Consider the following 12933-nt stretch of genomic DNA (forward strand, 5'->3'; position numbering starts at 1 on the left):
GCAACCATAGCAACGTGTCTAAACAGTTTCTCTCTGTTTCCTGTTTCTGTGTCTCAGGAGAGTTCAGCCTGCGATGTCTGACCCCTGACCTCTGACCCCTCTGAGAGACCCTCTGAGGAGGAGGAGGAGGAGGAGGAGAAGGAGGAGCGACCATTGGAGCTCTGAGTAAGGATGGAGGGAGGAGAGGAGGAGAGCCGAGGAGAAGAGGCTGAAACCTCCTCCAGACTGGGGAGAGCCTCGCCAAGAGGAGGGGGAGGGGGGGGAGGGGGAGACGCTTGCAGACAAAATGGCCTCATCAACACTCACCGGTTGGGGGCGGAGCCTCGGGAGGCGCTGCTGTTGGTGTACTCAGCTCCTCAGTATCAGGGTCACGTGGTGGTGAACGCCCCCCCTCAGCATGAGAGGAGCAGCACAGGAGGAGGAGGAGGTGAAGGTCCTCCTCAGCTCCTGAACCCCAGCGCTCTCCTCCCCCACCAGGCGGTGTCGGACCCCCGTCTCAGGCCTCCCCCCGGCCTCCTCCTGTGTCCGGAGAGCGTCCTGCGGTCGTGGGGGGAGGCGGGGGGAGGAGACTGCTGTGAGACCACCTTCATCGAGGGGCTCGGCCCCGACGCCTCCTCCTCAGCTGCGGCCGCCTCGTCCACCAAGGAGGCGCTGCTGTTCACTGACGGGCAGTTTCTGGACTTTTCTGGAGAGGAGGCGAAGATTCACACGCTGTCGTACGACATCGACGACGACGACGACTTCCAGGAGCTTGAGGTGACGAGCTTGTATTGTATTGATTATTGATTACTGATTGATTGTGATCAGCAGATATTGATCACCAGTCCAACATGCTGGGGAGGTCAAATAACATGCACCGTATACAAAGCGATATAAAACAGCGCCCTCTGCAGGTGTTCAGTGAAATGTTAAACAGCAGCAACGCGTTCAGCTGCAGTTCCTCAAACATCCACTAGATGCTGCTGTGACCTCAAACGTCTGAAACACAAAGACCTTGACCTCCATCGTCAGCCCGACCGGAGACAGAAACACAAGACAAAAACTAAAAACATCGTACGGCTCGTCTGGTGTAACCCTCGTCTCCAGAAGTCCCGAGATCACAAACTGATCACCGATCAATCGTGTTGATATTGATCACAGCAGATACTGAGGGTAGAAAACAACATCATCGTCTGTCTGCAGGTCGCTCAGTGACTCACAGAGAAGTTTTGTGTGACGTGTTTTCATTTTGACGGACGACTTTTTAAACGTCTGCGCGCTCCGTGTTGTTAGAGCTCGAAATCATTTATATATAAACACAAATGAATTGATTAATAATTCATCACTTCCTGCTGCGCTGTCCTCTGACGCGTCCACACACAAAGATCAGGACAAAGAAAATATTTCTTTCATTCTAATGTCTAAACTGTTGATCCTCTGACCCCCTCCATATGATTTAAAATGATCGTCAAGTTTCCGGGCTGCTCGGTGGTATCACACACGTCTTGTTTGGACCTTCAGGGCCTCCGTAGTGAACATGATGACATCATCACGTTCTGCAGCAGTGTTAGTTGTAGTTTCTTCCTCTGGTTGTATCTGCGCTACGTTTGTTGATCATATTATATATATATATATATATATATATATATATACATATATATAATTCTCTGTTCTGATTTAATAACCTTCTGCTTCCTCTGACCCGTTTGGACTCGTCTACATGTCAGTAACACTGACGATAATATGATAATAAACTAGTTTATGAGCTCAGCTGGAGACACAAGTTCCTACAGAAGTCTGAAACATCCAAGTTCATCTTTTTAAGATAAAAAACTTGTGTCTGAGCTCAGAGGAGAAAAACAAAACACTGTCTGACTGACGTTTTTTAAACATTCTGTAAAATTCATCCGTTCTGAGACTTTAAATGAGTCGGACTGAAACTTCAGGCTGAACCAGGTGATGTGACAGCTGAAGCTGACAGGTCAGGAACACTAAAGAAACACAGGAGCCATAAAAAATGTTCTCTGAGGGTTAAAAGTGAGTTTTATAATCAGCTTATTTTGGTTTGAATATTTAACTCCTCAACCATAAAAACATGCCAACACATTCATTTCTGTTCAGTTACTGCAGAGAACATCCAGAAAACACGCTCTTATTGTGAAAAGGTCAGCGGGGAACCTGTCAGTCCAGAATGATCCGTGTGCGTCCGCCCTGGCTGTGATGCTATCAGCGGTTCTGGAACAGCAGCAGGTCCGGGCCTCCTCAGTAATCCTCTCTGGTATTAGAGCCACAGCAGATTAAAGCTGGACTCTCTAAATCACAGCGTTCAGCTAATCGTCTGTAAAGCGATTGGCTGTTAGACGGCCAAGTGTGTCGCTCACAGAGCCACGACCCATAATCCACTCGGACTCACTGGGGGGGGGGATGATTGATGAGGGATCAATCAACAATCAATCAGTTGCTCTTGTAACAGAGGACTTTTACAGGGAGGTGTCATGATGAGACGTTACGACCCGTTAGATTCAGAGTTAAAGGAACAGTTCACACAAAGTGAACATTTCATCTTCATGTGCTCAGAAAAATCTGTAAACATCATATTTACCTGAAAAGATGTCAGTAACACTGTGTGTGTGTGTGTGTGTGTGTGTGTGTCTCTGTGTGTGTGTGTGTGTGTGTGTGTGTGTGTGTGTGATCAGAGTGATTACTCCAGCGAGTCAGAGAGTGAGGACACCTTCCTGTTGATGCCTCCCAGAGATCACCTGGGCCTCAGTGTCTTCTCCATGCTCTGCTGCTTCTGGCCGCTCGGCATCGCCGCCTTCTACCTGTCGCACGAGGTGAGGCCACGCCCACACACTGTCCTGAGTCAGCACCACACCTGAGCTGACACACCTGAGCTGACACACCTGAAGCTGGGGCAGAGTCCTGATTCTTTGAAATGATGTGAACTGAGTTATACTTACTGATTATTTAGCTGTGACCACTGAGTTCAGGTCAACAGGTGTAATACCTGTTGGAGAGCATTGTGGTGCATTCAGGAAAGCTCAGACATTTGGCCGACGTCGGCTGCTTCTGTGATTGAAGAAACGATCCCACATTGTCCTTTGCAGTAGTTGTATCATAGAAGTACAAGTACAAGTACCAGCAGTCGTACTTCTGATGTAGAGAGAGAGAGAGTGTGTGTGTGTGTGTGTGTGTGTGTGTGTGTGTGTGTGTGTGTGTGTGTGTTCTGCTGCTGCAGTTTCTTCTTCTCTTCCTGTTTCAGCTGCTCCTACACACACTGACACAATACACCTTATATAACTGATCTGCAGTCAGCTGCAGCAGGACGACACCCTGTCTGCCTGTCTGCCTGTCTGCCTGTCTGTCTGTCTGTCTGTCTGTCTGCCTGCCTGCCTGCCTGTCTGTCTGCCTGTCTGTCTGTCTGTCTGTCTGTCTGCCTGTCTGCCTGTCTGTTTGTCTGCCTGTCTGTCTGCCTGCCTGTCTGCCTGCCTGTCTGTCTGCCTGTCTGCCTGCCTGCCTGTCTGCCTGTCTGCCTGTCTGCCTGTCTGTCTGTCTGCCTGTCTGCCTGCCTGTCTGTCTGCCTGCCTGCCTGTCTGCCTGTCTGCCTGTCTGTCTGTCTGCCTGTCTGCCTGTCTGCCTGTCTGCCTGCCTGCCTGTCTGCCTGCCTGCCTGCCTGTCTGTCTGCCTGTCTGCCTGCCTGCCTGCCTGCCTGTCTGCCTGTCTGCCTGTCTGTCTGTCTGCCTGTCTGTCTGCCTGTCTGTCTGCCTGCCTGCCTGTCTGCCTGTCTGCCTGTCTGTCTGTCTGCCTGTCTGCCTGTCTGCCTGTCTGTCTGCCTGCCTGTCTGCCTGCCTGCCTGCCTGCCTGTCTGTCTGCCTGTCTGCCTGCCTGCCTGTCTGTCTGCCTGTCTGCCTGTCTGTCTGTCTGCCTGTCTGCCTGTCTGTCTGCCTGCCTGTCTGTCTGCCTGTCTGCCTGTCTGTCTGTCTGCCTGTCTGCCTGTCTGCCTGTCTGCCTGCCTGCCTGTCTGCCTGCCTGCCTGCCTGTCTGTCTGCCTGTCTGCCTGCCTGCCTGCCTGCCTGTCTGCCTGTCTGCCTGTCTGTCTGTCTGCCTGTCTGTCTGCCTGTCTGTCTGCCTGCCTGCCTGTCTGCCTGTCTGCCTGTCTGTCTGTCTGCCTGTCTGCCTGTCTGCCTGTCTGTCTGCCTGCCTGTCTGCCTGCCTGCCTGCCTGCCTGTCTGTCTGCCTGTCTGCCTGCCTGCCTGTCTGTCTGCCTGTCTGCCTGTCTGTCTGTCTGCCTGTCTGCCTGTCTGTCTGCCTGCCTGTCTGTCTGCCTGTCTGCCTGTCTGTCTGTCTGCCTGTCTGCCTGCCTGTCTGTCTGCCTGCCTGCCTGTCTGCCTGTCTGCCTGTCTGTCTGTCTGCCTGTCTGCCTGTCTGCCTGTCTGCCTGCCTGCCTGTCTGCCTGCCTGCCTGCCTGTCTGTCTGCCTGTCTGCCTGCCTGCCTGCCTGCCTGTCTGCCTGTCTGCCTGTCTGTCTGTCTGCCTGTCTGTCTGCCTGTCTGTCTGCCTGCCTGCCTGTCTGCCTGTCTGCCTGTCTGTCTGTCTGCCTGTCTGCCTGTCTGCCTGTCTGTCTGCCTGCCTGTCTGCCTGCCTGCCTGCCTGCCTGTCTGTCTGCCTGTCTGCCTGCCTGCCTGTCTGTCTGCCTGTCTGCCTGTCTGTCTGTCTGCCTGTCTGCCTGTCTGTCTGCCTGCCTGTCTGTCTGCCTGTCTGCCTGTCTGTCTGTCTGCCTGTCTGCCTGTCTGCCTGTCTGTCTGCCTGTCTGTCTGCCTGCCTGCCTGTCTGTCTGCCTGTCTGCCTGTCTGTCTGTTCAGGTGTCCATGAAGGTAGCGGTTCCTTCCCGTGAATTTATAAAAGAGCTCATACATGAAATGATGATAATCAATAAGTTGCTGCTGACGTCACGTTCAGGTCAACGACCGATCAGCTGCTCGTGCTGTTTTGGAAACATGAAGACTTAAAATGCTCAAATATTAAATGGACTTCTGTTTCGTCCCCTGAGAGGTTTTTATCATACAGTTGTCTGGTTGTCGTGGTAACTGATCTGCTGTATGTGTTGTGGATGCAGTTTCCATGGCAACTCCACACCTACAGCTCCAAAAGAAAAAAGGGCTGGTTGCCAGTGGCAACGCTTCCCACACTGATATCCATCACAACAGAAAGATCTGGAGGAGGAGGAGGAGGAGGAAGAGAGGAGGAGGAGGAGGAGCAGGAGAGGAGGAGCAGGAGAAGGAGAAGGAGGAAGAGGAGCAGGAGAGGAGGAGGAGGAGGAGGAAGAGAGGAGGAGGAAGAGAGGAGGAGAGGAGGAGGAGGAAGAGGAGCAGGAGAGGAGGAGGAGGAGGAGGAAGAGAGGAGGAGGAAGAGAGGAGGAGGAGGAGGAGGAGGAAGAGGAGCAGGAGAGGAGGAGCAGGAGAAGGAGAAGGAGGAAGAGGAGCAGGAGAGGAGGAGGAGGAGGAGGAGGAGAGGAGCAGGAGAGGAGGAGCAGGAGAAGGAGAAGGAGGAAGAGGAGGAGGAGGAGGAGGAGGAGAGGAGCAGGAGGAGGAGGAAGAGAGGAGGAGGAAGAGGAGCAGGAGGAGGAGAAGGAGGAAGAGGAGCAGGAGAGGAGGAGGAGGAGGAAGAGGAGGAGAAGGAGAGGAGGAGGAGGAGGAGGAAGAGAGGAGGAGGAGGAGGAGGAGAAGGAAGAAGAAGAGGAGGAGGAGCAGGAGGAGGAGGAAGAGGAGCAGGAGGAGGAGCAGGAAAGGAGGAGGAGAAAGAGGAGCAGCAGGAGGAGGAGGAGAGGAGGAGGAGAGGAGCAGGAGAGGAGGAGGTCAGTCATGTTAAAGGAATAGTTCACCTCCTCCAGACTTCAGACCAACACAAGCATCTTAAACCGTCAACATAAAACACAACAGGTGACATCAGCTGCAAACTTCTCCCCAAGTGCCTCCAACAATTATTATTATTATTATTATTATTATTATTATTTAATCTCACAGCTCCTCCTCATTTTGTTACTGACAGTGAAGGAGGAGCTGTTATCTTCATCATGACTGTAGAAGCTGAAACCACTTTAAGTTTCTTTATTCAAGAAAATAACTGAAAACAATTCATTGTTATAAAAACTGCTGCTGAGCTTCGTTTTACTGCAGAGAAACTTCTCTGGACTTGAACGTACAATATGTAACTTCTGCCACAAGGGGGCTCTCTATCAACGCAAATACCAGGAGTCTCATCAGGTTCTGATCCGGAGCCGTTTACTGACGGGAGCAGAGCTCAGAGATTACTTTGTAACTTGGATTAAAAAGGTGATTTATCTTCACTCCTGTTGATCAGCCTGACTGCAGCAGTGATCCGGAGGTGATCCAGGTTCTGTTCTGTTCTGTTGACTGCTGACTGGAGCTGGAGGGGAAGTGGACTTTACTTCATGAACGTAACCGTTCGCCTCAACTCTCTGATGTGTTGATGCTTTGGTCTCGTTCTCAGACTTCCTTCCTCTCTGACTCTCCTGAAGTTACAGCGACAGACGACCAGATGAAACGTCACCTCGGCGACACTGAAGGATTCTCTGTTTGAACTTTGTTGGAAACATTTGTGATGATATGTGAACACAACTGAACGACACGAAGAACAAAGGTCGAGTTGTTTTTAGACGTTTCAATGCAGAAATATTTAATCATCAGGACTCGTTCATGTTCCTGACAGTAAACTGTGGCGCCGCCGGCAGACTGAGACAATCTGTTTCTGTTAAGCCAGTGTGGATAATCTGATCGGGTCCAGTCTACACACACACACACACGCACGCACGCACACACACACACACACACACAAACACGCACACACACACACACACACACACACACACAAACACGCACACACACACACACACACACACACACACACACACACACACACTCTGAGCTCTTTATGTAACTCTCTGCTCGCAGGACGTCGTTCTTTGTCCAGCAGGAAGTGTGCGAGCGTTCATTGTCCTCAACTGGACCAATCACAGGTCTCAGGAGGCCCCGCCCCTGCTGGCTCTGGTTGGCTGAGGTCAGCGATGTGACCTCTGATTGGTCTGAGGGTATAATTAAATCTTACTGGAAGTGAAGCGGTGATTACAGCAGCTGCTTCCTGCCAGCGAGCTGGTTAATCACGTTTACGCATCTAATTGAGCTTGTTAAGAGACTGAGACTCACCTGAGAGTTCTGTTCTGATCTGATTCATCTGCTGTCCACACACACTCTGCACGTCAGCCAATCACAGAGGAGCAGACGACTAACGAGCTGAACCGTCTGGACTACAGATTATACTGAATCCAGTGGAGATGATCTCATGAGACAGTTTTCTATCATCGCTGGACTTTAACGACTTCTCTGTTTCTGATCCGTCTGATAAATTCTGAATCCGACAAAGTTATCAAGTAGAAAACTTCTAAACATGAACTTTGGTTGAAAGATGTTTGGTGCAGATCTGATTTTTCATGTAAATTACAGGAAACTGTCTCTTATTTGAAATAATATTCATAATTCATAGTTGTATTCAGTTTCTCCGTGGAGCTTCTGTGTTGTGTTGAAGCCGGTCGTCTGTTTCTAAGATGACATTAGCTGCTGTTGCTCTCTGTTAGAGAAACAACGAGGCGCTCGAGAACATGCATGAAGTCACATTGTTTGGTCCGACCCGAGTCCTTCTCAAAGAAATCCACAGTCCAGCAGCTTCAACAGCTTCAACACATCGTCCACAGGCTGGTGCAGACGACAGATCAGTCTCCTCAGATCAGGTTGTGATCTCTGTGATCACAGCAGACGAGCTGCATGGAGACATCTGATGTTTCAATCATCTCCAGCTGCTTCAGGTGTTCAGCAGAACGCTGCAACTCTGTTTTACTGTTTTTACTGACTGGACTCATGGAGGGAGGAGAAGATGACTGGACTCATGGAGGGAGGAGAAGATGACTGGACTCATGGAGGGAGGAGAAGATGACTGGACTCTTGGACGGAGGAGAAGATGACTGGACTCATGGAGGGAGGAGAAGATGACTGGACTCATGGAGGGAGGAGAAGATGACTGGACTCATGGAGGGAGGAGAAGATGACTGGACTCTTGGAGGGAGGAGAAGATGACTGGACTCATGGAGGGAGGAGAAGATGACTGGACTCTTGGAGGGAGGAGAAGATGACTGGACTCATGGAGGGAGGAGAAGATGACTGGACTCATGGAGGGAGGAGAAGATGACTGGACTCTTGGAGGGAGGAGAAGATGACTGGACTCATGGAGGGAGGAGAAGATGAGTGGACTTCACTTTTTCGGTGAACTGTTCCTTTAATATCTTCTGTGAGAGTCTGTCAGGATTATTTCCGTCCACTGTGATTCAGACTGTAAGATTGGACGATGCACTAGAGGAATAATGACGTTACCGACCATCGTCCTTGAAACAGAACCCGTCAGAGCCAGCAGGTCCGGCTGCAGCCTGAGGTCTGAAACTAAACAGGATGTTTTGCTTCCTGATCACATCAGCTTTATTACAAACTGATTAAAGAGCAGACTGACGGACGTGTCCTGTGATGCTCTGCTCTGCTTTATAATCTTGTTTCTTCTTCTTGTGCTGTGTGTCTGTCCTCTCAGCCTCCACCACACACACAAACACACTGATAAGACCCGGCTGAAGGACAGGTCCAGATCTACAATCAAACCCAAACCAGTCTGAAGAACCATCAAATCAAATGATCAACTTCAGAATCTGATCTGACGTTCTCCTTTCCTCTTTTTGTTCTCCAGTTTGTGTTGTTGGTTTGATCATGAGTGGAGGAATCTGCTGAACGCAGAGAGGCGGGAGGATCCAGCTGCAGTCGTCATGACAACAGAGGAGATAACGATCAATAACAGAGGACAGACACACACACACCTGTTGTGTGACCCAATAATCTCACGAAAACAAGCACAAAACTATTTCCCATCAGCCACAGCTAAAGTTAGAGGTAAAGTTCACAAGCTAACACGCTAATCTAGGATGGTGAACATGGTAAACATTATACCTGCATTAGCATTGTGACTGATAACCTGTTAGCATGCTAATGTTAGCATTTAGCTGTTGGATGTGTGTCATATTATTGAAATTGTAATTATGAGGAGCAGCTGGGTCAGAAACACGGGAACAGCCTGACGTTCCGAAACACCTCCATTGCGAAACACCTCCATCCCGACACACCGCTGTTCCGAATCCGACTTTCGACTTCCAATTACTTCCCAATATGGTTAGGGTCAGGGGTTAGGGTCAGGGGTTAGGGTCAGGGGTACCACAATAGCCTTTTCGGAATAGCGGGGTCTTTTGAAAAAATGGGAAACCACGCCATTGCGTTGAATGGAAGTCTATTTTCGGAACAGCGGGGTTTCGGAAAAGCGAGGTGTAACCCAGAAACACAACTGTCAAAGCCAACGATACTTTACCTTTTTACATGCTGGAGCGTCTGAACGTGACGATAACTCACAGAAGATGTGCAAAAACTGACAGCAAGATGGCTGCAGAGCCTCCATCACCATAGAAACCGGTGGATTTAAAGGAGCTTCAGTGTGTTTGTATCTTGTTTCACTTGTTAATGAAGCAAATACACAACTAACAGCACACAAAGCTAATGCAGCTCGCAGGACGAGCGCCCGTCATTGAATAATCTGAGTTCTTTCTGTTTTCCCATTCTCCTGATGGTGCCTGAATGCCTCACACAGCCTATACTTTATATTTGTTGCTAACTTCCTCCTCCTGTCTTTGTTTCCTTCCTCCACGTGTCTGTTTCCTTCCTCCTCCTGTCTTTATTTCCTTCCTCCACCTGTCTGTTTCCTTCCTCTTCCTGTCTTTGTTCCCTTCCTCCTCCCGTCTTTGCTTCCTTCCTCCTCCCGTCTTTATTTCCTTCCTCCACCTGTCTGTTTCCTTCCTCCCCATCTTTATTTCCTTCCTCCACCTGTCTGTTTCCTTCCTCCCCGTCTTTGTTTCCTTCCTCCTCCCATCTTTGTTTCCTTCCTCCTCCCGTCTTTGTTTCCTTCCTCCACCTGTCTATTTCCTTCCTCCCCGTCTTTGTTTCCTTCCTCCTCCCATCTTTGTTTCCTTCCTCCTCCCGTCTGTTTCCTTCCTCCACCTGTCTGTTTCCTTCCTCCTCCTGTCTTTGTTTCCTTCCTCCTCCCGTCTTTGTTTCCTTCCTCCACCTGTCTGTTTCCTTCCTCCTCCTGTCTTTGTTTCCTTCCTCCTCCCGTCTTTATTTCCTTCCTCCTCCCGTCTTTGTTTCCTTCCTCCTCCCGGTTTTGTTTCCTTCTTCCTCTCGTCTTTGTTTCCTTCCTTCTCCCGTCTTTGTTTCCTTCCTCCTCCCGTTTTTGTTTCCTTCCTCATCCCGTCCGTTTCCTTCCTCATCCGTCTGTTTCCTTCCTCCTCCTGTCTTTGTTTCCTTCCTCCTCCCGTCTTTGTTTCCTTCCTCCACCTGTCTGTTTCCTTCCTCATCCCGTCTGTTTCCTTCCTCTACCTGTCTGTTTCCTTCCTCCTCCTGTCTTTGTTTCCTTCCTCCTCCCGTCTTTGTTTCCTTCCTCCACCTGTCTGTTTCCTTCCTCCTCTCGTCTTTGTTTCCTTCCTCCACCTGTCTGTTTCCTTCCTCCTCCCGTCTTTATTTCCTTCCTCCTCTCATCTTTGTTTCCTTCCTCCTCCCATCTTTGTTTCCTCCCTCCTCCCGGTTTTGTTTCCTTCTTCCTCTCGTCTCCTGTCTTTGTTTTCTTCCTCCTCCCGTCTTTGTTTCCTTCGTCCTCCCATCTTTGTTTCCTTCCTCCTCCCGTCTTTGTTTCCTTCTTCCTCTCGTCTTTGTTTTCTTCCTCCTCCCGTCTTTGTTTCCTTCATCCTCCCATCTTTGTTTCCTTCCTCCTCCCGTCTTTGTTTCCTTCTTCCTCTCGTCCTTGTTTCCTTCCTTCTCCCGTCTTTGTTTCCATCTTCCTTCCGTCTTTGTTTCCTTCCTCTTTTTTCCTTCCTCCTCCTGTCTTTGTTTCCTTCCTCCTCTCGTCTTTGTTTCCTTCCTCCTCCTGTCTTTGTTTCCTTCCTCCTCCCGTCTTTGTTTCCTTCCTCTTCTTGTCTTTGTTTCCTTCCTCCTCCCGTCTTTGTTTCCCTCCTCCTCCCGTCTTTGTTTCCTTCTCCCGTCTTTGTTTCCTTCCTCCACCTGTCTTTGTTTCCTTCCTCCTCCCGTCTTTGTTTCCTTCCTCTCAGACCAACAAGGCTGTGTCTAAAGGAGACTTCCACCTGGCGAGCTCCAGTTCGAGGCGGGCTCTCTTCCTGGCGGTGCTGTCAATCACCATCGGGACAGGTATCTATGTGGGCGTGGCCGTGGCGCTCATCGCCTACCTCTCCAAGAACCATCACTGGTAGCCCCGTCGCCAGGGAGGGAAATTACCCATCAGACACTGGGAATGTGTTCGGGATGTTCACCTGGAGTTCGGCTCTCAGGTGAGCGTTTGCTCGGCAGGTCGGCCGCAGCGATGAGACGGAGGAGGACGTCGGTTTACCGAAACAAACCGAGAGGTTTTTACTCGGCGACGTCACTCGTTGACGAGATCGGCTGTTTGTCAGGTGGTTCTGGAGTTTTGTCAGACTAGAACCTGAAACCTTAAACCAATCAGAACGCAGGATCTCCGAGAGGAATTGTGGGAATTTTTAAGACGATGAGACAAAGAAGCTCCAGCAGTTTGTTCTGCCGTCTCTGAGCGGATCAGTCAGTGTAAAGGACGTTTCCAGTTTGACTCTTTGTCATTAATTACAACATTTTTTGGATTAATTAGGGGACAAAATCAAATCAAATTAAAAATCATTGTTTTAAATTGTGTTATTTGGTTTATAAACGTGAACCTGTCGATGAGGTACGGAAGCCCTGAGGGCCAAGAGAGAAACGTTTCTGACACTGATCTGAATCTTTCTCTCTCCATCTGGTGGAAAAAGTGTTTTGCAGTAAAACTTTCCTTTAAAAAAACTTAATGAAGATTTCCACCAGTTCTCAGGTCAGAAACACAGGAGAGGAAATCATCTGGATCAGACTCAGAAACTGGATCACCAGAATAAACACCCTCCACTGGGCCTTCAGGGCTTCCGTAGTTCAGTTTTGTTCAAAAGAAATTAAATCTGCAGTTATTTTGTTGATGGAGCCAAACACTGGCTGGATTCAGCTTCATGAGATTTACTGCTTTTCTTTTCTTTTCTTTTCTTTTAAACTTTATTTAACGCTGAACTTCCTCCAGTCGTTTGTCACGGTGACATGTTTTGTTGTAGATTTTTCATATTTCACCAACTTACATGATTCATAAAGAAAATAATGCTGACAAAGCTGGAAAACAGAAAAGGATGTGGCACAAAGAGGTAACTGTTCTGGATCAGTGGTTCTGGACTGACCCGTCACAGTTTGTGTTTCAGGACGTGAAGATTGTTTGTGATGTTTCTCTGATCGGAGGGAAACTGTTGAACTGTTTCTTTCTTTGTCGATTTATTCTTTCTGCTCCAGTTTCTGTGTTTCTGTGCAGGTTTTTATCATAAGCCTGATTCACTGTCGGACCGGCTCAGAAAACACCTGCAGATCATCTTCAGAGATGATGTGACCATAAAAACACGTTTACACTTTAATCCTCCATCAGTCTGATTGTTTCCTTCAGACACAGTTCAGTGCATTTGTATTTAAATGGACCTGCAGAGACGATCGTCACTTCCTGCTGTCTGACATCATCAAGTCTACAGACGATCAGAAATATGTAAAGAAAGAAAACGACTCGAGAAATAAATGAATATGTTGTTAAATGCGCCAAAAATACATGAAGCCATTTATTGTTTTATAAAATGTATCTATGCACCCAGATATCGATCAGCTGAAACACTGATCACAGTTTGATCAACAGACACCTCATTAACATAACCAAGCAGTTT

General features: G+C 49.1%; 1 protein-coding gene across 1 annotated transcript in view; it reads left to right on the forward strand.

The window, feature by feature from the left end:
• Positions 1 to 12636, forward strand: part of syndig1 (synapse differentiation inducing 1) — a 14417-nt gene extending 1781 nt beyond the window's left edge. Inside the window, exons 2-4 of the mRNA XM_084376340.1 lie at positions 58 to 756; positions 2676 to 2813; positions 11236 to 12636. Coding sequence (XP_084232466.1) covers positions 172 to 756; positions 2676 to 2813; positions 11236 to 11394 — 882 coding nt within the window. The 5' untranslated portion in view covers positions 58 to 171 and the 3' untranslated portion in view covers positions 11395 to 12636. The remainder of the gene's footprint in view (positions 1 to 57; positions 757 to 2675; positions 2814 to 11235) is intronic.
• The last annotated feature ends 297 nt before the right edge of the window (positions 12637 to 12933 follow it).

The sequence above is a fragment of the Pagrus pagrus genome (assembly GCF_965226575.1).
Source record: "Pagrus pagrus genome assembly, chromosome: 15".
Taxonomy (NCBI): Eukaryota; Metazoa; Chordata; class Actinopteri; order Spariformes; family Sparidae; genus Pagrus; species Pagrus pagrus.